Source organism: Carassius auratus, chromosome 14 (genome assembly GCF_003368295.1).
Source record: "Carassius auratus strain Wakin chromosome 14, ASM336829v1, whole genome shotgun sequence".
Classification (NCBI taxonomy): domain Eukaryota; kingdom Metazoa; phylum Chordata; class Actinopteri; order Cypriniformes; family Cyprinidae; genus Carassius; species Carassius auratus.
In genome coordinates this window covers 31,931,352-31,955,179 of record NC_039256.1, presented here as the reverse complement: position 1 = coordinate 31,955,179, position 23,828 = coordinate 31,931,352, and the positions used below count along the sequence as shown (strand labels likewise).

At 36.9% G+C, this 23,828-nt stretch overlaps 2 protein-coding genes across 3 annotated transcripts in view; both read left to right on the top strand.

Annotated features, from left to right (window-relative positions):
• Nucleotides 1-23,828, top strand: part of LOC113114360 (uncharacterized) — a 575,280-nt gene that overhangs the window by 307,315 nt on the left and 244,137 nt on the right. The gene's annotated exons all lie outside the window — the stretch shown is intronic.
• Nucleotides 1,227-3,240, top strand: LOC113114408 (microfibril-associated glycoprotein 4-like). The gene is made up of 6 exons (XM_026281342.1): nucleotides 1,227-1,310; nucleotides 1,378-1,430; nucleotides 1,514-1,720; nucleotides 2,240-2,336; nucleotides 2,481-2,648; nucleotides 2,796-3,240. Exons 2-6 carry the CDS (start codon nucleotides 1,413-1,415, stop codon nucleotides 3,044-3,046), a joined length of 741 nt encoding a protein of 246 aa, XP_026137127.1. The 5' UTR covers nucleotides 1,227-1,310; nucleotides 1,378-1,412; the 3' UTR covers nucleotides 3,047-3,240.

Below are 23,828 nucleotides of genomic sequence, written 5' to 3'. Positions count from 1 at the left end.
AACAGTGAGTAAAGCAATGGTAATGTGTGTGAACAGAGTATTAGCAATGCAAGCGCGGTTAGCAGCAACCACGCTGCTGATGCTAATGGGCTATAAGCTAATAGAGGACCCAGGAGATCAAAATAAAACTGAATTCTAAAACAAATTCTGAATGAATTTGTTTGGTTTGATTGATTCAATAAATAATATATTAAAACATGGATTTGCTGCCACTTACCAGAGATTCTAATGCCATCTTTATCCATGACATTCCTAAACCAGGACAAATGCATTTTCAGCATAATATTAATTAGCATTATTGACCCAAATTACTACATTTCACAAAATGTAACATCTACCATAATTTAGATAGAATAGAAAAGGTTTCAATACAAGTATTTCAGTCAAATTTAATGTATGCAGTATTTCAAATCTTTAACTCATGGGGGGAAATCAACCCATTGCAACAGTAGCCCAATTCCATGAAAAAAATCGCACAACTCTGTATCCAACATGAACTTTAAGAGTCTGATTTCACTGATCTCGGGTTGAGATGAGAGATTTAATGAGAGATGAAATTTGCCACTCAATAGATCCTGAGCTAATACTCACAATTATCTTATTTTGTAAGTTGTGGTTCCTTTACAAAGAAATTCTGAAACTGAAAGTTAATGGTGAGCACTCATTCAAAAGAGATTAAAATACTTTGCATATTCATAGGGTCTCCCTGATACACAAAAAATATATGCAAAATTAGAACGTATGCAGGACTGGACACAAAATTTGCAGGAGCAATAAATGGCAACTGTAATAGCAAAAGCTGAATCCTGGACATTTTGGCCGATTTAGAAATCCCATTTTTTTTTTGCAGTTTTTTAAGTCCAAAAAGAGGATGTATGGTCACCCTATTTAGTCATCAACATCATGTTAAAGATGTTTGATTATTTGCATGTCAACCAAGGCATCAGGACCTGGTCATATCAATCCCCTTAAACTAAGAAAAGAGTTTTCTTTACTCTTTTTCTTAAGCTGTCTGTTGCAATCAGTTGCATACAATCACTTTGGCTGAATGTCACTTCACTTTTTTATCAACACTTTCAGATTAAATAAATACATTTTTTAATTCCTCTTAAGATGATAAGGCAGGTTGCTCTAAAAAAATATGAACTGAACAGAATGGTGTCCTTTTATGGCATCAAACCTCTGACTGTCCTATCAAGATTGTACGTTTTTTTTTTTTATGTCAGATGAAGAGGAGGATCCTGACAATCAGAAAGATATTTAAAAACACATTCGTCGGTTGAACACTCACAAGATTCTGAGCTCATACGGTGAGTTTATTCTGGTCATTTTGAAAATGACAGAATGCATTTATTTATATATTTCAATGTATTTCAGGTGCGTCTGATCCTCTGAGCTGGACGTCTGAAGCGATGATCACTAACATGATTGTGAGTTTCTGTATGTGAGAATGTGAGTGTGATTTTGTCAGACATCGATCATCAGACTCAGATCTTGAGTTTGTGTCTCTCAGGTGTTGCTGTGTTTGTCTGCGCTGTTTCCCGTCTTGATGTGCGCTGAAGAGGTCAAATCAGATTGCTTTCTGTCCAGAGACTGCTCTGATGTGTATTCAAGTGGGAAAAATGTCAGTGGTGTGTACACCATCACCTCATTAAATGGACCGGTGCAGGTCTACTGTGAGATGGTCTCCAGTGGAGTAAATGACAGAGGACACTGGACGGTACGCATTTCACTTTGAGCTGATGTTTTATAATCTTCAGAGATTTTATTAGCAGGTGCATCTCAGCATGATTCCCATGCAGATAACATATGTAGTTTATAAAAATATTATGGTAACATTGTTTTGAAGTGTTTCTAAAATGTTGAAATGCCTGGTTTTCTGTTATTTAAAGGCTACAAAAAACATTTCTTACTATGTTCTACAAACTTTTTCATTTAAAACATAATGTTATTTAATAATAATATTTTATATTCCAAGAAAGTTTTTTTTTTTCTTCTCAGTTTTCTTGTTGTGATTGATATCATTTGCATGGTGTGGTACAACTGGATGATAACTTTTTGCATATTTTTTAGTAACATATATTATTATTAAATATTATACAAATTGTAACTCAGTGCTTTCATTTGTGCTCTTCTTCTTCTATCTGGGTATTACATGTTAAATTTAAAAGTTAAATAGATGAATGATGTGAAATGATCATTTTGTGTGAAAGTGATGAATGATTTCTGAATGTTTCAGGTGTTTCTCAGGCGAATGGACGGCGAGGTGAATTTCTTTAGACCATGGGAGAGTTATAAGAAGGGTTTCGGTAATAAAGAAGGCGAATACTGGCTGGGTGAGTGATTTTTATGATGTTTTGGGCTACAAAAGGAAAAAAAAGAACACATTGAAAACTTGTACATTTAATCAAGACTGCAGTTTAAATGCAGATTTATATTTGTTGATTTACTAAAAAAGTAACCTTTTATGTTTTCGACAGGTTTAGAGTTTCTTCATGAGCTGACCAACAGATATCAGTATAAACTCAGAGCAGATTTGGAGGATTTTGAAGGGAATAAGGCTTATTCTGTGTACGACTCTTTCTCTGTGGGCTCTGAGGCTACTGGATACAAACTGCAAGTGAGCGGCTTCGTAGAAGGAGGATCAGGTGAAACAAACTAAAGATGTTTTTTGATAATGAAAATATAACGCATTAGACCATGCATAAACTAATGTTTTTTTAAAGTTATAAAAAAAAAGTCATTTTTGACGATTGAACTAAAGTGCCTCTTATAAAAGTTTCTCCTTTCTGCAGATCAAACTTTTGGTTATCATAATGGATATAAGTTCTCCACCTTTGACAAAGATAATTCAGGAGCTAACTGTGCTAAAAAGTACATTCAAGGAGGGTTTTGGTACAGAAATTGTGATTATACAAACCCTACTGGTCTGTATTGGTGGGGGAAAGATGACAACAGTTTGATGAGTGGACCCTTCTGGTACTACTGGAAGAACAGCTATCAATCTCTGAAGGCCGTCACCATGAAGATCAGACGTGTGATGTAGAGCAGGTCTTACAAACGCTTCACTGCAGCTTGTGCACATCCACAACTTCATGCATTCATATGGATCCTTCTTAAAATATGCACAATAATTAAATCCATTGTCCATAAATAAAAATGTGTTAAAATTGGGTTAATTACTTTTCAGCATGCTTTGTCTGCATTGATTTTGAAGCAATAAAAGTTTATGCAAAGCAATGTGTTGTTTTTCTGTGGGTGTTTGTAAGTATTAATCAAACAAGGAGCGCAATGCTCATGTAAGCTTCCTATATGATTTAAAATAGTTTATTCAGGGTTTCTAGGACATTTTCAAATTCAAATTTAAGGACCAATTAATGGAAACACAATATGTCAATGTGTTCTCTACACATGCATTTGCGCTCAGAATTATTCATACCATTGGTAAATATGATCAAAGAAGGCTGTGAAATCAAGTCTGCATTGTTTGTCATTTTGATATTTCATAAAAAGAAAAATAATAAAATAAAGTAAAAAAATCTAACCTTTAATAAAAAAATAAATAAAAAAAAAATAAAGAATGGGGGAAAATCGCATTGGGAAAAAAATAGTTTTCCACAATGGCCACAATTATTGGTACACTTAGAATTTCTTATGATTCAAATATCTCAAGAATATTTCCATTCATATTGGCTTTTTTCTTTAACACACTAGTTGACTAGGAACGCGAAATTGTCCAGCCTTAGCCTCCTTTTTCACAGGATTACAAAGATGAGACACACAAAGGCCAAATTCCCTTAAAATTGATCATTGATCACAAGAAGTAAAATCAAAGAATATATTTCTGATGTGCAGCAAATGATTGTTTAGCATCATACATTTTGAAAGTGGATGTAAGAAAAGAGCTAAAGCATTAAAAATCTCCATTTTCACCATCAGCACAATAATTAAAGAGTTTCCAGTCAACTAAAGATGTTAAAAATCTGCGTGGAAGAGTACGTGTGTCTATATTGTCCCAAATGAATGCTGAGGAAGAGAGTTTGAGTGGCCCAAGACTCGAGGATCACAGTTGGAGAATCGCAGAGACTTGCCCCTGATTAAATTAAATAATGAAATAAGTAGAGAAATAGACAAATAATAGAGAATGCTAGTGTTAAATACTCTTTTTAATTTTAAATAAAACAAATAGTTAAATAGTAAAATAATAGAGAGGGAGAATATTACAGGAGCAAGTAAAAAACAACAACAACAAGCAGATAAAATAAAAATTAGCATAGAGAGTGCTAGAGATGTGTTTTCAGCTGTTTCTTGAAAATTCGTTAGAATGCAAAAATGTTTCAAAACAAACATTTAATTTAAATGTAATTTATGCAATATTTTAGACCTTTAACCCACTTGGGAAAATCAATCCATGGCAACAGTTTAAAAGTAACAGAACGACTCCCTGATGTGCCAAAATTATACACAATATTAGAATGTTTAAAGGAGTGGAACACGTGTTGCTTGAACAGGCGACAATGGTCAGAAACTCAGAGGTTGGAAATTCACTCACATGTTGTCCCAAACCTATATTAAATTAATTATTGTGCTGAACACAAAAGAAGATATTTTGAAGAATCTCTGTAAACAGTTGCTGGTCCACATTGATAGTAAGAAAAAAATACTATGGATGTCATTGTGGACCAGCAACTGTTTGGTTTTCTACCTTCTTCAAAATAGCGTTTATGTTTAGCAGGAGAAGGAAACTCATTCAGGTTTAAGAGTGGGTACATGAAGGTATTTTTGGGTGAATTATTCCTTTACTGTTAATAAAACACCAAACACACAGAAAAAAAATCACTCTTGACTGACAAACTTGAATACAGTTGCTTTAATAGGAATCAATTAAATTTGCTCCTGCTAAATACACCTATTGTACATGAAAATAAAACACTTTATTTTATTTGTATATTATCTGTATTTTTAATCTGTATCTTTGTTCTCATTTATTAATAACAAAGATAAAATAATGACAAATATTTGTATCTTCACCCATGCACTTTGGCCTAAGTATCTGCCATACTTTTTCATATTTTGTTACCTTTAAATTAGTGCTGGACAAGGATTAAATATTTTAATCGCGATTAATCACATTACTTTCTGCGATTAATCACGATTAATCGCAACATGCGCAAAATTCAATAATGAAATCAAAAGTAATGTATTGTGTAATTTTATTTTTTCAAGGTTCTGCTGTATGAACAAAAGTGCAATAACATTTGGTTTGTCAAAACGTTAAACAAATAAAGTGCTTTTTTACAGCAGTTAAAAGTTAGTAGCAGTTAACATTTCTTGTAAATCTTTACTTAAACATTAATGTTATCAAATTAAATATAACATTAACGTATAAATAAAACATGAAAACATTAATGTTTTATTAAATAAAGTTTTTCAATTTAAGATTTAGGTACCTTTTTCCATTTTTCTGTCCGCACCTGATATTTTCTGTTTTGCGCTGTAGCTCTCTTAGTCACACAACAAATGCTTTCATTGGCATAGCATACTGATAAACATCCCATCCCTCCTGTGACGCATGGTTTGTGTTGTATTCGGTTGTATTATTACAGTCTATCTATGTGTATTAAAACGCAGTGAGCAACGGACTTTCAAAATAAAAAGTACGTTAACGTGCAATAAATTAATTGTCGGCGTTAATTAATTAATGCGTTAACGCGATAAAAACGAGTTAACTTGCCCAGCCCTACTTAAAATACTTTATAATGGGGAAATTAGTTTGGCTGTGATGCTCAAACAGCTTTCAAAATAGAAAAACCAACATGACAAAGAATCGTTATAAAATCATGATATTTCTAAAAAAAATATATATAAAAAAGAAAATTAAATAGTTTCAACCATATTGTCTTGAAAATCTAGAAAAAATGATTTCGACAGCTTCCTTGGCGATTTAAGGTACCCAGCTAAGAAATTAATATTCAAAGAATGTTTTGGTAACATTACCATACAGGACACCTCACAATAGAGTTACCACACAAATAAATATTACAAAACAACTGAGGTTTAGGGCCAATTATCCTGTCAGTCATTCATTAAATTCCTTAAATTCATCAGTATTTAGAACTAAGTAGAATAGTTTGTAATTAATTAAATTTAATCTGAAGTTATTGTACTGCCTTTATGGAAAGAGCCTATGTATAAAGTGTCATTGCATACAAGTGTAATTTTGCTTTGATATCCTTTACAAAATCATTAACAAAAACAGAAAATAAAACAGGCCCCAAAATGGAACCCTGGGGAACACCTTTAGTTATCTTGAGAAAGCCTGATTTGTTTCCTTCAACACATACAAAATGGGCCTCATTTATGAAACGAATGTACGACAGAAACTGGGCATATGGTTGTTTCAATGCAAAACTTGGAATTTATCATTATGGATGTGAGCTACGATCAAAATACCAGCAGTAATGATACTATGGCCAGTTCTAAAATCTGACAGTCATATTCAATGTTTCCAGCTGACCTTGACAATGTCTTTTGCTGACCCTGGAAATATAGACTAGACCCAATCCCTACCCCTAAACCTAACCCTACCCATAATTTATTCCTAAAATCGGTGTGAAATGATCTGATTAACAAGGGTGTAGAAGCACCTAACCCTAATCATAAGCCTAATACTTCCTATAAAGTTATCCCTCAACTCTGATTGGTTAATTGGAATGTTGTTCCAGAATAAACAAGGATTGTGAAGTGTTTGTGGGCAGTTCAGACTCTGTTCATATTTCACAGACAGGCGGGATTATGCAAATGTGTTACCCAGTGACGTAGACCTTTAACAGGGAAAATATTCGAAAGTATGACTAATCGTTAAGACGATTCAGAACCAGCTCTCTCTTTTGAGAGACATATCTTTATTTATCATGCACTTCTTTGTTTAACAACTTTGCAGACTGGTTTCTTTTATGGATAGCTACGTTATTTCAATGTCATGTAATCAAACAGACAGTGAACACTGTTGTATTTTCATTATCAAAACGAGGCCAGGTGCAACGGGTTACATGCTTTCTTTATATCTCACTATTTAACACTCACAACTTGTGCTCATCTCTCTTCTTTTACTACTCTCCTCTCCTCCTTGTATCTCCCTCTTAAATGCTACTTCCCCCTAGTGTTCTCAGTAAGTATTACACTGAATAACAGGACACCACAAACACTATTAACAGCAATGATTAAATGTTCTTATCAAACTTGTATGTAATGTACGTTTTAAACGGTATAATTAAATTGTATTATTATTAACAGCATTACAGAATATACAGCATACATTCATCATTAAATTCTTTCTTTTTTCCTACAGCCATCACATAATTTCTTCACTTTAAAAATTCTGTCAAATTCAATAAGTCAAAGTCCATCAAAAAGTAAGGTGAGGCATTATCCATTTGAACTGATTATTAACCAATGTGAATCCAGATGTGGCAGTGCCTCCTGTTGGACAGTTCTGCAAAGACAGCTACAGTTCCTCCCAAAATTTGTTCACAAAATATACACAAGCCTTCCTGAAAGCAGCGCTCATGGTTCAAAACAACATTGAGTCGAGAGCTTTCAATGGAACTAAATAAAGGAGACATTCTGGTGAATTTAAAGCAGAAATGCCATTATTGTATTTTTGTCTAAACAAAAACCTACATTATTTGAGTTGTATAGTGTCTTAATTATTTTGAGGTGGAACTACTGTTCTAAACAGTGCTTTTCTTGTACCCTTGCACATATTGTATGAAAGTAGCAGGGTTTACTAGCTTGAGTGTTAGAGAGTTTTGGGGTGTATGCAGCTTTATCACATGTAACGTTTAGGTCTTTTGGCTGTTATTACATGCATGCATTTTAAGGTGTATTGTATTTGCTGTTTTACTTCTAGTGTTTTAAGACCAAACCAGATGCATTGTGACATGCTGATAATCCTCCACTGAAAAACTGGTCTAGTCTTAATCAGGAGAGAAATCTGCACAGATTAAGCACCGTTTACAAGCCAAAACAGTCCAAAACAGATCTAAACAAACATGTTTGTTTGGATTTTGATGTGAGAGACAAAAGGAGACATGGACTAGATTGTCTCTTCTGAACACTAGGTAGCGCTGCATTCAAATTGTTCAGACACGTTTGGAACACATGGATGATCACTTCCACCAAATTTTGTGCCAATACACGAAGGCGTTTAAAAACTTTAAAAAACTTAAAAAAAAAGGAATAGTTCACCCAAAATTGAAACCTTGCAAAACATTTACAGTTGCTCTGATTATGAACTTAATGATGGATTTGTTTCTTACAAACACAAAGCTTCAAAGAGCAAACTCTCATCAATACAACAAACCTTATATATGTTTTTTTTTTATTTTATTTCAATATCTCATAAAAATAAAAAAAAAACAGTTTTAGAAACTGTTACTAAATTTCACAAATATTAAAAAAATAATTGGCAAGTAACACATTGAAGTAAATCTGAAAATATTAAGTAGAGAAATAGTATTATAGCCCAATAATCTTTTATTTACAACTTTGAAAAAAACATTATTTCATGAGCTGTATGCCAAAATCATCAGTATTAAAACAATATAAAATACCTGAAATATTTCAGTTGGTGTGCAATGAAACTAAAATATATGAAAGTTTAATTTTTATCATTACATTACGGAAAATAATGAACTTTTGTGCTAATTTTTTTAGAAGGACCTATACAGACTGGAAACTATGCACACAAAAAAAATAATACATGGAAAACAATAAAAAAAAAAAAAACACCCTGATATTTACCTTCATTTTTAGCTTGGGATAAACCAGGCTCAGTTGGGGGGTCAGTTCTCCTCTGACCAGACGAAACCAGCAGTTCAATTCCAGGCTGCAGCAAAGTCAGATTGTGCAGAAGAATCATCTGTTTCCTGTGGTCTTGTCCTGGTGCTCCTCTGAGACAAGGTCTTTACAGGGGATCTGTATCTGTGGCTCTAGTTGTCCTGGTCTCCACTGTATTTCAGGGATGTAGAGGTCCTTTCTAGGTGCTGATCCACCATCTGATCTGGATACGTACTGGATCCGGGTGACTGCAGTGACCCTCTGACTTGGATCTGACAGTCCTCCAAAATACTCTCCAGTCTTTGTTGAAAAGGTCACAGAAATGTAATCAATGATTTCCTCTGAGTTTGACTGTTTTGTTACTGCAGGGTATTTTAATATTCACATGCAGAAAACAAAACTACAAAAGAAATGATAAAGGTTATAAACACTTTTGACCTGATCCAGCATGTGCATCCATTGTTATTAAGGACGTAGCACTGTCTGATCACTTCTGTATTTTCTTTGATATATTAATCTCTGCTACCACTGAATCTAGATCTGTCTCTGTCAGAAGGAGCTGCATTAACGAGAACTAGACAACTAGAACAACTAGACTCTTGATCTTCTCCTTGATTCCTTCAACTCAAAAGTTAAGAATGTTATTGATGATATTGCTCCAATAATAGTCAGTAAGAAAACAAACAGACAGAAATCAGTTTGGAGAAGATCAACAGCAGTTCAGACTATGAAAAGACAATGGAGAAAAGCAGAGAGGATGTGGCGGAAGACGAAACTTGAAATTCACTATAGGATCTATAAAGACATCCTTCATGCTTTTAATGTGAAACTAGCCACAGCTAGACAGAATTTCTTCTCAAACCTTATAAACAGTAACTTAAATAACACTCGTTCTCTTTTTGCCACTGTTGAGAGACTGACAAACCCCCCAAATCAGATTCCCAGTGATATGTTCTCAAACAGCAAATGCAATGAGTTTGCTTCCTTCTTTTCTGAGAAGATCATAAATATCAGGGAGGCGATTAGCACATCCTCAAGTAATGCAGAGGTCAGACAGATTCGGCCAAAATATCAAAAAGATACTATGTCTATTTTTGAATCAATTGATTGCAAAATTCTGGAAGACATAGTGCAGCAACTAAAATAGTCAACCTGTTGTCTTGACACACTTCCCACATCTTTTTTCAAAAGTGTGCTTGACTGCTTAAAAGCAGATCTCTTAGATGTGGTGAATGCCTCACTTCTTTCTGGGACATTTCCAAACTCCCTAAAAACTGCAGTTGTTAAGCCCCTCCTGAAAAAGACCAATCTTGATAACACAATTTTGAGCAATTTTAGACCAATATCTAATCTTTCTTTTATAGGCAAAATTATAGAAAAGGTAGTTTTTAATCAGCTGAACAAATGGATACCTGGACAATTTTCAATCTGGATTCCGACCGCATCACAGCACAGAGACAGCACTCATTAAGATAATAAATGATATTCGCTTAAATTCTGACTCTGGCAAAAGTAGTGCTGTATTAGTATTGCTAGATCTCAGTGCTGCGTTTGACACTGTCGATCATAGCATACTACTAGAGAGACTGGAAAACTGGGTCTGGCTCTCTGGGATGGTACTCAAATGGTTCAGGTCATATTTAGAAGGGAGAGGCTATTATGTGAGTCTAGGAGAGCATAAGTCTAAGTGGACGTCCATGACATGCGGAGTCCCACAAGGCTCAGTTCTTGCACCGCTCTTGTTTAGCCTGTATATGCTTCCACTAAGTCAAATAATGAAAAAGAACAAAATTTACCTAGCCTTATCTCCAAATGACTACAGCCACATTGACTGCCTCTGCCAATGTATTGATGAAATTAACAGTTGTATGTGCCAGAACTTTCTTCAGTTCTTTTTTTTTATTGCATTTGGAAACAAAGACAAAGTTTTGAAGGTGAATGCATACCTTGACTCTAGGGGTCAAACAACTAAAAATCAAGTCAGGAATCTTGGTGTGATTCAGGAGACAGACCTTAGTTTCAGCAGTCATGTCAAAGCAGTAACTAAATCAGCATACAATCATCTAAAAAACATTGCAAGAATTAGATGTTTTGTTTCCAGTCAAGATTTGGAAAAACTTGCTCATGCCTTTATCACCAGCAGGGTGGACTATTGTAATGGGCTCCTCACCGACCTTCACAAGAAGACCATTAGCTCCCTACTGCTCCACGTGTGTGTTCACAAGAGTGAGTCAGTTAAAAGCAAATTTTTGGGTGAACTATCCATTTAAGCCTGCATGTTTAGTCTGTATGACAAATGTTATAAATGCAGATTGTTACTAAATAAAGGCTATATTATGTGTTGTAATGTGTGTGTTTTAGTGATTGATAGACACCAGGTAATAATTTTCTTAAACTCAATATAAAATATAACTGCTGTTATTCAGCAATGTCTTATGATGCCCAAATAATAAATCATTAGTTGACGTAACATATGAAACACATGGAGTGAAAGATGACATTTTAATTGACACAATTTACTGTAGTTTTCTAAATGTTCATCCATCTGCCAGATACATGATGACGGAGCTCCCTCTGATCGCATGGAGCTCATCTCCGAAATCGGTGAAACACATTTTTTAAATAAACCGCATATTTGAGTTTAAAAGAACTACATTCTCGCCTGCAATACTTTTAAAACTACAACCCCAAATCAGAAAAAGTTGGGACAGTATGGAAAATGCAAATAAAAAAAGAAAGTAGTGATTTCTAAATTTACTTTGACTTGTATATCATTGTAGACAATATGGACACAAAATATTTCATGTTTTGTCTGGTCAACTTCATGTCATTTGTAAATATGCATCCTTTCCTGTCATTCAGACCTGCAACACATTTAAAAAAAAGGTTGGAACAGGAGCAATTTAGGGCTAGTAATGAGGTAAAATGGTTAAATAATGATGTGATTTGAAACAGATGATGTCAACAGGTGATTGTAATTATGATTTGGTACAAAAGCACCATCCAAGAAAGATCTAATCCTTTAGGAGCAAAGATGGGCCGAGGATCAACAAATACGTGAGAAAATTATTGAAATGTTTAAAAACAATGTTCCTCAAAGAAAGATAGAAGATTCAATAGTGCATAACATAATTAAAAGATTCAAGGAATCTGGAGGAATGTCAGTGCGTAAAGGACAAGGGCGCAAGCCTAAGCTGAACAACCATTATCTCTGATCCCTCAGGCGGCACTGCATCAAGAATCGTCATTCTATAAGCAATATCACCACATGGGCTCAGGACTACTTTGGCAAAACTTTGTCAAGTACCACAATACATAGTTACATCCACAAATGCCAGTTAAAACTGTACTGTGCCAAAAGGAAGCCCTATGTTAACGGTGTCCAGAAGCGCCGTCGACTTCTCTGGGCTCCGATGCATCTGGGATGGACCATCACACAGTGGAAACGTGTAGTGTGGTCAAATGAATCAGTATTTCAGGTATTTTTTGCAAGGAATGGAAGCCGTGGGCTCTGGACCAAAGAAGAAAAGGATCATCCAGACTGTTACCAGCAACAAGTCCAAAAGCCAGGGTCTGTCGTGGTATGGGGTTGTGTCAGTGCCCTTGTCGAAGGTAACTTGCACTTCTGTGAAGGCACCATTAATGCTGAAAAGTACATAGAGATTATGGAGCATAATATGCTGCCTTCAAGAAGACATTTTTTCCAGTGACGTCCATGCATATTTCAACAAGACAATGCGAAACCACATTCTGCACACATTACAAAGTCCTGGCTGCGGAGGAAGAGGGTACGGGTACTTGACTGGCCTGCCTGCAGTCCCGACCTTTCTCCAATAGAGAATGTGTGGTGCATTTTGAAGCGCAAAATGTGACAACGAAGACCCCTTACTGTTGCCCACCTTAAGACTTGTTTGCAGGAAGAATGGGACAAAATTACAACTGAAACACTTAATAACTTGGTGTCTTCAGTCCCTAAACTTCTTTTAAATGTTGTGAAAAGGAATGGCAACATTACAAAGTGGTAAATGCTTTACTGTCCCAACTTTTTTTTTAAATGTGTTGCAGGTCTGAATGACAGGAAAGGATGCATATTTACAAATGACATGAAGTTGACCAGACAAAACATGAAATATTTTTTGTTCATATTGTCTGCAATGAAATACAAGTCAAAGTAAATTTAGAAATAACTTCTTTTTTTATTTATTTGCGTTTTCCATACTGTCCCAACTTTTTCTGATTTGGGGTTGTACATTTCATGACACTATAACAGTAATATTTTGAAAATTATCCGAATAAAAATGGCGGTTGAAAATGCTACGTAAACTCAGCTGGCAGAAGCCCCCCATGACGCAAATTTGCGTCAGTTGTGAAGTTAATTTCATGCAGGAATGAAGCGAATGATCTCAAAATGTTCAAGCGGCAAACTAGACGCAGTGGACGCGAATTTGACGCTCTATTCGCGTTTGGTGTGAACACAGCATAAAGAGTCTATGCCATAAACTTTACATATTTCAAATTCTTTTAAAAAACTTGTAATTGATGCTGATAAATGCTTATTTCAAAGTTGTAAACACAAAGGCTTTCTTCTTCCATGAGGGCGTTTGGCATAACCTTACGTGGGACATGCTTCTCCCAGAAAACCAGTAGGGTTCAGATGGTGATTTTGAAACTCGAGAAGTGTTTTAAACTTGTGTGCCATATGCATCAGAGGCATACCTAGGAAGAATAACAAAGCACAGTGAGACCTTTGGCCATCCAAGAGGTAGATGAGTTTGTTTCTTCATCAGATCTGGAGAAATGTAGCATTGTGTCAGTGTATCAGCAATGGATGCTCTGCAGTGAATGGGTTCCATCAGAACGAGAGTCCAAATAGCTGATAAAAACATCACAATAATCCACAAGTAATCCACACCAGTCCAGTCCACCAGTTAACATCTAGAGAAGACCAAATAAACAAATCCATAAAGCAGTTTTTAAATTCAGAGTGAGTCCATATTAATGTTTCCTCCAGTGAAAAGTGGTCTGGTCTGAATCAGGAGAGAAATTTTACAGTTAACAAACCAAAACAGTCCAAAACAGCTCTTAACAAATATGTGGTTGGGTTTTGATGTGAGAGACAACTTTTTGGACTTGGAGATGGACTTTTTCACTGGAGGAAACTCTGCAGGACATTCTTCTCCTCCTCTTTCTACAGAGATGATGTCCTGTTGTCCTGGCAGGGTAAAGGTCACATCAGGTCAACAGTTAATGGAAAGCTGCAGTGTTGTGATGAAACATTTGACGTGTTTCAAAACATCTGATATGAAGATTACAATTTATCATCAAAGTCATTGTTTTGCTTCAACTTCATCGCACTTGTGATTAGCCAATCTTGAATATCTTTCAGCAAGTCATGGCTCAGATGTCACAGAAGAAAAAGTCAGTTTGCAACCAGCTAAAATCATTGCCATCTTTAGAAAACTTTAGCAATTAACCAGAAGGCAGTAAAGATGCTGCTAACACAATACAATTTAATGATTCAAATGATAAGTACAAAACTGAAAAAAGTAATTACACTAATTCTAAAACAATATTTTTTTTACAATATTCACTCAAAATTCACCTAAACATTTGACTATTTTTTTTTTTTAGTGAGCAAATGTTTAAAAATGCTAACTTGATGGCATTGCATTTTGTCTCAACATCAATAATAGTTTGATGCATAACAGAATAGAAGAATAAAAGAGATTAGAAGATTCAGCTGTACATCTTGAGAAGGCCTTAAACCCTGTTCACACCAAGCACGATAACTATAAAGATAACGATTACGATAAAGTTCTAAAAATCGTTCTCAATATTAAAGAATAGCAGAGTCCACACTACAACTATAACGATAAAGGCACAGAAAACGGTATCGTTAGAATAGAGCTCGAGGATTTAAAGCGGCAGACGCATGTGCGCTCAGAATAAACAGACGATATTGTTCGCTGGTGTGGACGCTAATATCGTTATCTTTATAGTTATCTTTATAGTTATCTTTATAGTTATCGTGCTTGGTTAGTAGAGAACACTACAAGCACACTGGGTTCCATATCACTGAGAGATGCTATCAGTTGTTTTTGGTTCACCTAGAGCAGATGGAGGAGGGTTTGGCCCCTGGTGTTGTGACAGCGGCCGGAGAGCTCTCACAGGAGGAGGACCAGCTGGGCCCACAGGCTTTGGTGGTTGTGGGGCCCGCCCTTTTTGAATTTAACCTTTATTTAACCAGGCAAATTAATTATGAACAATAGATGGACCGGTGCAGGTCTACTGTGAGATGGAGTCTGATGGACAAGATAACCAAGGACTCTGGACGGTAAGCATTTCAATGTGTTTTATCTCACTAAAGGATATTTTATTATAAGATGCTCCCCAGTGTGAATGACACCATGATTTCTAATAAACTATTTATCAGATAGTCACCCCGTTCTTTTAGGCTACATCTACACTAATCTGGATATATTTGAGTTTTCATCTAAAAACACTCCGCGTCCACACTATCATTTTCAAACTTTTTCCAAAAGTTTACATCCCCCTACTGCACATGAGTAAAGCTTCGACCTGCGTCATTCCCTCTAGGCATTTATTTACTTTCCGGTTCTTTGAAACATTGCGGCAATGTCGAGGAAAGGCACTGAGTTTTTTAAATGGACCGACAGTGAGGTGGAGTTGTTGCTGTGAGTAAGCAACAACAGGAGTATAAAGTGGCCAAAGCAAGCGAGAATGTAGACTGGGAGATGTGCCAAACAACTGCTGTACAATGTCGTTCACCATCTTGGCTGAATTGTTCATGGGACTGCATCACAAAACTAAAAGTGTGTCATCGTATTCAAAAGCCTCCGTTTTCACAGTCCACACTACACACTCTGATGGATGGAGGGCTAAAACAGAGAGAAGAGAAAAATATATGTTTTCAACAAAAATGTATTAGTGTGGACATGGTCTTATTTGTGTTCTTTATGTGTCATTTAAATCACACAAAATAATTTTAATGTGTTGCAAAACAAAGCTTGTAAAAGGCTGTACACCTTAAAAATCTTTTTAAAAGATAAATGACATGACATGATGTGTTGCGTGAAAGCAATGAATGATTTCTGAATGTTTCAGGTAATTATCAGATGAATACATGGCGAGGTGAATTTCTATAGGCCGTGGAGGAGCTATAAATGGGGTTTTGGTAATAAAGAAGAAGAACACTGGCTGGGTGAGAGTTTTTGTGATGTTTTGGGCTTAAAAAGGCAAACAGAAAAAGACGAAACCATCAAGACATTGAAAATGTAGACATTTAATCAGGACTGTAGTATAAATGCAAATTATATTTGTTATTAAAGTTATTAACCCAGTTTCCTTTCATGCTTTTTTACAGGTTTAGAGTTTGTTCATCAGCTGACGCGTAAGGATCAGTTTAAACTCAGAGTAGATTTGGAGGACTTTGATGGGATTATTCCTTACACTTACACTGTGTACAAGTCTTTCTCTGTGGGCTCTGAGTCTGAAGGGTACAAACTGCAAGTGAGCGGCTTCGTCGAGTGAGGAGCAGGTGAAACAAACTACAGACGTTTAATTTTTCAAGCAAATAAAATGGTAGTAGTGGAGTTTTGAAAAGGACTTTTAAACCAGAATGTTTAAACTTATGCTTTTATATTTTAGATGATTATTATTTTTTTTAAGTCATTTTATTATTGTTTTAAATAATTAGGCAAGGCAAGTTGACTTATATAGCACATTTCATACACAGTAGTAATTCAAAGTGTTCAATTCAAAGTAAAATAATCATAGAAAACAACAACAATGAAACAAGGAATTTAAAAATGTTTAAACATGATTTTAAAATTGATTAAATGAATATAAAGCAGTTAAAAATATACATTTATTATACATAAAATCTAGTGCAATCAGTTCGGACGCACCACAATGCTCATTCAATAAATGCACAGCTAAACAGATGAGTTTTGAGTCTAGATTTAAAAGTGGCTAATGTTTTAGCACATCTGATCTCTTCTGGAAGCTGATTCCAACTGCGGGCGGCATAACTAAAAGTGAAATTGACATGACATACAGCCAAGTATAGTGACCCATACTCAGAATTCGTGCTCTGCATTTAACCCATCAAAAGTGCACACACACAGCAGTGAACACACACCCGGAGCAGTGGGCAGCAGTGCCCTGGGAGCAGTTCTTGTGGCAAAGGATGGATCTAGCCAACCAGCTCTTCGATCTACTTCAAAGGAGTTCAACCACTGAGGAGAATGTCTGTCAGTTTTGTGATTTATCTGCCAAACTATTTTTTTAATGATGAGAACGTATTTAAAGCTATTTTCAGGTATGGACTTAGTGATTCTTTAAAATTATGGTTGCCATAGGGCAGAACAGAGGGCAGAACCTGTTAACAAAATCACAAGATCACCTACGGGTGTCACTGTTGGAAAGTGTTATTCCTGCTTCCTGCTTGCCTTGCTGCTGGTTTGTGATCATAGCTCCATGTAGCTTTATTTTTCTCTAGAATCTCTATCTTACTATCACTCTCTGTTGCTTAGAGTTATAATATACAGCCTTAAGAGCGTGCATATCATGAATGCTGGGTCTCATTTGTTTTCTGAGAATCTACTGAACCTACTGGTAACTTGTTTGCCACGTAGCAATAAAAAAATATACGAAAAACCTTGATTATTCTGGTTAGTCACATTGTACTGCTATTATTTTGAACAAGACTGTATATATGATATTATATATCAATCTAATATGATTCATTTGATGTTGGTAATATTGAACATTTGCTCTTATTGTAAATCCATGAGTGCAGCGCACCTGCATTGTTTAGTTTAGTTTCGTTTATTTGAGCTGTTCAGAATCATGGTTGTTACAGAAGTCATAAATTTACACAGTAATGGAAGCTCAAAAGGAGTAGGCTGAAGCAAGGATGCTTATATACGCCTACCCCTATGTACAATACTCTCATTGTGTTAGCATTCATGTTGTGTTAGCATTCGTTAGCTTGTCATTAGCATTTCCATTCATGCCTGTCGATGTTTTATTTTTTCTTTCTCCTCTCCTCTTTCTCGCTACTTTCTCGCTCCTGTTTTTCACAAGTTCATCAAACAACTGTGGTAAGAATATTTAATCAAGCATGGTGAGTAATGGCTTCTCCTGCTATTGTTAATTTGCACCTCTTGCCACATGTACAGGTTATCTATCTCTGTCGGTGATGAGGGATTCATCAGATAAATGCAGGGAAATAGTTTAGAGTAGTGTTTGTTTCCGGTAACAACGCCATCGCAGCATGGCAACTGGGTGACGGTGAGGCAGCATAGTTGTGGGTGAAAACACCGCTCCTCTGTTCTGATCAAAACATTAAACAGGTTCTCCCCACTCAGTGATGCACCCACTGAGAAACCTGATGAAAGTGCTCTAGTTATTGGTGATTCTATTGTACGGAACGTGAATATAGAGACACCAGCCACCATAGTCAAATGTTTACCGGGAGCCAGAGCGCCTGACATCTTGGCAAATTTAAAATTGCTGGCTAATGCTAAACGTAAATACAGTAAGATTGTTATTCATGCCGGCGCTAATGATGTTCAACTTGGCCATTCGGAGATCACTAAAAATAACATTAAAGAGGTGTGTGAAATGATAATATTTATTTTTTTTTTTGTCATAAACGTGCCACGCTTTCAAATGAGCCTGCCGAAACCAGGGGGGCAGGGTTTCATATTTTATTGAAGCATTCCTGGGTGCCGCCATTGGTTAGCGGACCCCCACCTGCTGTTAGCATTCCAATGACTCCCATTCATCTTGCAGGCAATCTTTTACTGTCTATGAGGCTATCGGGGGGACATGGAGGCATAAAATCAAGCGAGAAGCCCATAGAGAGTCCATAAAAGCAACAGGACAAAATTATTCAACAACGTCTGCAAGATTTGGTGGGTGATTCAGATTTCTCTTGGCACAGCGGTTAGAAGATTTACAATTGTCAGACAGGTTGCTAACGTGACATCTACGTGATCAAGTTCAGTTTGAGTCTGCACAGTACACTCGACGCCCAGGAAGTGTGTGCTTCTAATTGACTTCACTTGTCTCCATTGAATCCAGTGGGGTCACTGTGTCCATTTCTTTTACTGTCTATGGCGGAGACACCAGAGCAAACCGTCCTTCTATCTTCACAAACTACACAGGCATCGGCATCGCAGGCCATATCTATCAAGGATTCCATTACACATACTTCAAGGTAAGAACACAACATTTATAACACAACAACGACACCTAGGGCCGACATCCCCTTCTCTGCAGGAGTAATGACAACATCAGCAGTCGGTACTATTGGAGTGCATCTGTCCTGCTTATTCTCTGTGGGTGGTACAGTAGTGAGCATCTCATCTATACTGCCTGCTCTTACTTGGTCCACATGCCTTTTTCACAGTTTGCCCCTGTCCCAGAGTGGTCTTGTATGAAAGAGGTCCTGTGCAATTTTTGACTACTGCAGGTATACATTTTGGTCCCCCACTATAGTTCCTCACATACACTGAATCTCCAATTTCAAAACTTCTGAGTTTACACCCTTTGTTATGGCTTTCTTTTTGTTTCTGCTGTTCCGTGACATTAACATATGAGTAGGTGACAACCCAGTTGTTGCATGGGGATTCTATAATTAAACAACAATCTTGCTACTCTTGTCTCCACTGTCTCACCTTTAATCCTTTTCATCCTCTCCTTGAAACTTCTCCACTTGGAATGATAATCAATCAGTACTAGATACATCTTTCCCAAGAAGGGCCCTGCGTAGACAATATGCAGTCATTCCCAAGGTGAGCCTGGCCACTCCCACGGGTGCAATGGAGCTTGAGCAAGTGCCTTTTCGAAACTTTGACAAACTTCACAGTTCTGCACAACTTTCAGGCCACCACATGTATGAACGGGCCAAGCCTTTCATCCTTGACATACCTGAATGGGTTTGATGCAACTGTTTCAATACAGCCATTCAACCTTGGGAGGGTATGATAATTATTGCCCCCCAAATCACACATCCATCCTTGACACTTAAAGAATCTCTCCTATAATAGTATGTTAACAGCGGTGACTCTACGTCTTCAGGCCAACCTGTTAATATGAAGTTATATACTGTGGAGAGTGTCTTGTCATGGGATGTCCATTTTCGAATTCGCATGGCATTTACAGGCACGGCATCCATTAGATCCATCATCAGCACTTGCTCATTAGTGTCATCTGGCTTTTCCTTACATGGCATTGGGAGTCTACTCAGAGCATCAGCATTTTGGTGGTACTTCCCAGGCTTATATACAAGACTGTACTGATATGCCTGCAACATCACAGCCCATCTTTGCACTCTTAGTGACCCCTTTTGTGGAACTGCTTTCGTTTCATTGAAAAAATTAACCAAGGGCTTATGTTCAGTGCAAATTGTGAATGCCCGGCCATACATGTACTTGTGAAATCTTTGGATGCCAAAAATCACAGCCAGGCCTTCCTTGTCCAACTGTGAATAATGCTTATCAGCCGCTATTAATGTTCTTGACATGAACCCAAGAGGCTTCTCCATGCCCTCTCCCCTTTTCCACTGCGAAAGCACTACCCCAACCCCATAGTTTGAGGCATCACAAGCCAGAACTAGTTCTGATTCTGATGAATAATGCACTAGTACCTTTGCTGACTTCAGTAGAGTTATAGATTCATTGAAAGCTTATTTTTGAGGCTCTTTCCACATCCACTGAACATATTTTTTCAGTAGCAGATGTAAGGGGGCTAGCATCGTTGGCAGATTTGTTAGGAACTTATTATAATAGTTCAGCAACCCCAGGTACGCTTTAAGCTCTGTGATATTCCGTGGTTCCGGTGCTTCATCAATGGCTTTCACTTTTTTTCCTGTAGGATGCAAATCTTCTGCATCTACTCTATGACCTAAATATTCCACTTCATCTGCCAGGAACATACACTTTCCCCAGTTCAGCCACAACCCCACTTCTTTCAGCCTTGCCAATACTTCAGCAATGCCTTCAAGTGATTGTCTTGGTTTACTCCAGTCACTAATATGTCATCCAGATAAACAACTACTCCAGGAATCCCTTGCAACAATCCCTCCAATGTTATCTGAAAGATAGCAGGAGCTGAAGCAACTCCAAATGGTAAACGATTGTATGGGAATAACCCCTTGTGCATATTCACAGTCAAGTATTTCTTGGGAGTCCTCATCCATGATAATTTGTTGGTATGCGTGACTCATGTCGTTTAGTCAAGCAATAAGGTCCTCCACTCTTGGAATTTGGTATTGTTCCAGTTTTGACACTCTGTTTATTTTGAGTTCGTAGTCACCGCACAACCTTATACTTCCATCTGGTTTCAAGATAGGAACAACAGAAGAAGCCCACTCTTCTTGTCGTGTCCCGCTGCAGACAATCTATCTCTTCCTCTAACTTTGTTTTTAAAGCATATGGCACTGATCTAGGTCTGTAAAACGTTGGTGAGGCATCAGTCGGCACATGCAGAGTAGCAGTAGTGCCCTTTACACTTCCTCATGCTTGGATAGCACTTTCTGCAATGTCATCTTTTCCAACTGACCAGCTTTATCTCACTCCACTGCAGTTGAATTTCTTCCAGCCAAGCTCTGCCAAGCAAGCATGGACCTGTTCCTTTTGCTATGACAAGGGGTATTTTATTTTCCTTCTGCTTATATTTGACATGAACATTTTCCACTCCCAATATCTCCACTGGCTCTCCTGTATAAGTTTTCAACTTGATTTTTGAGGGTCTTATTTTGGGAGCTTTTGAATCTTTCCAGATGTCCATAAACATTCCCTCATTCATTAGACTGACAGTTCACAGTTCAGAGGTTTGCCATCAACCTGCAATTCAACTGTGAGGAGTTTCACCTTCTTCAACACATCACTCTTTAGACAAGCCAATGTGAATGTTTCTTTAGGTTCATCACTTTCGTTATTTTCACTCAGATTTAATGCTCGATGTGGACGCTCTCCTTTTCCTCTTTTTCTAGTTGCAGGCTTTCCACTTTGCTTATTTTTGTAACGACAGGCGATATGGCCTATTTTGTCACACAAGTAACCCGTTTCTCTTTTTAATCTGCATTCATTGGCACTGTGTTTTTTTCCTCCACATCTTCAGCAGTCTCCGGTGTCAATTTTAATCTTCTATCTCTTCCTTTTTTTTCCGGATCAACCTTCCTTACTTTACACCAGATGCTGTTACAGGTTTGTTCACTAGATTTATTTTGTAAGTCTTGTACATATTTGCTTGCGGCTTTGGCGGCCACTGCTGTTAAAAGCAGTCTAAAATGTCAAATTTGTTTCTGACAGCTAACGCCTCTGAATCCAATCATCCTCTATGCCACAAACAAGCCTATCCCTCATCATCTGATCCAAAGTCGCTCCATAATTACAGTGTTGTGCCAAGCGACGTAACTCCACAACATACTCGTTCACAGTCTCTGTTGATTTCTTTGTTCTAGATTCAAATTTGAAGCGCTGTACAATTTCACTTTGCTGAGGATTAAAATGATTTCTTAGCATTGTTACCAGCTGCTGATAAGTTCTTTCACTTGGCTTTACAGGGCTGAGAAGATTCCGCATCACACTGTAAGTTTGTGCTCCCATGACACTTATGAGAATAGCTCTTTGCTTACCCTCATCTTCAATTTCGTTAGCCACAAAAAATTGCTCCAAAACTTCTGAATATTCTTCACAAGTTTGGGAATTTACATCAAATGCTCCGTGTGCCAATCGTCCCTATAGCCATTGTTCCTCTCTCTCTCTCTCTTTTAATAACTTTAGTTTACCTCACTGTTAGTTATCAGCACCAATCTCCTCGTCATTTATTTTCTCCCCTTACAGTTTTCACGGCGTTCATGCTTCATCCTCGTTGGCAAAAATGTAGTATCTTCACAAAGATTAGTCTACTACATAAATGAGTTGAAGTCAATCTTTACTTCTATCTTCAGAAACTGCACAGGCATCGGCATCTCGGGCCGTCTCTATCAAGGATTCCATTACACAAACTTCAAGGTAAGAAAACAACACTTATAACACAACAACGACACCTTGTGGTTACTCCACGATGGAAGGCTGCACAAGCGATTTTTGAAAGTCGATAGCTTGACATCTTCATCACTTTTGAAAATGAAAACTGCTGCACAATGTTCCACAAGAAATCTGTAACAAGACACAGTCTTTGAAGCTAAAATAGAAGACTGTATTTATTTTGAACTAAATTATGTAGAGGTTTAATTTTCAACAATATGTTTTCTATTATAGTTCTGTGGCTAAAACCACAATCAAAATGTTCTACTAGGAACCTGCAACAAGACACATCCTTTGATAATAAAAGGTGGCTGCAAATATTGTTCTTTGAGCAAATAACAAGACACACAAAATATGTTTAAAGAAACACCTAGTTAATTATTTGCTAAGAATAACACTCAAATCTGAAGAACATCATCTGATTTTTGCTTTCACTGCAAGCTGTCACTCGTGAAGCACAGCTTCAATATCTCTCTAAAGATGTTTCACAACATCAGACCAGAAGACCAGCAAACAACTGCAATGACAGCAACAGCTGAGTTGAAGCACACACAAGTTGAAGTGAATGAGAGTTGTAGGACGTGATTGTAGTTTTATAAGCCTCAGCGGTGCATGTGATTGTGTTTGGAGACACAGTTTGGGATCGTGGATTAGAACAGATGAATGTTCAAAGAGGATGCTGGACAAAAATCAGCTTGATCAGTGTAACAGCAACACAAGAGACACAAACACAGAAAACCTGATTTCCTGTATTCAGAGACCTTCAAATACAATATCCTGAGTGGACTTACCAGACAACTCGAATCACAACCAGCTAACAAAATATGATCTCAAAATATTTGGCCAACGTTTCCATTTATGATACAAAACAATATTTCTGAATATTTTCTAAATGTTCAAATCATCCAGCTTTTTAAATGTTAA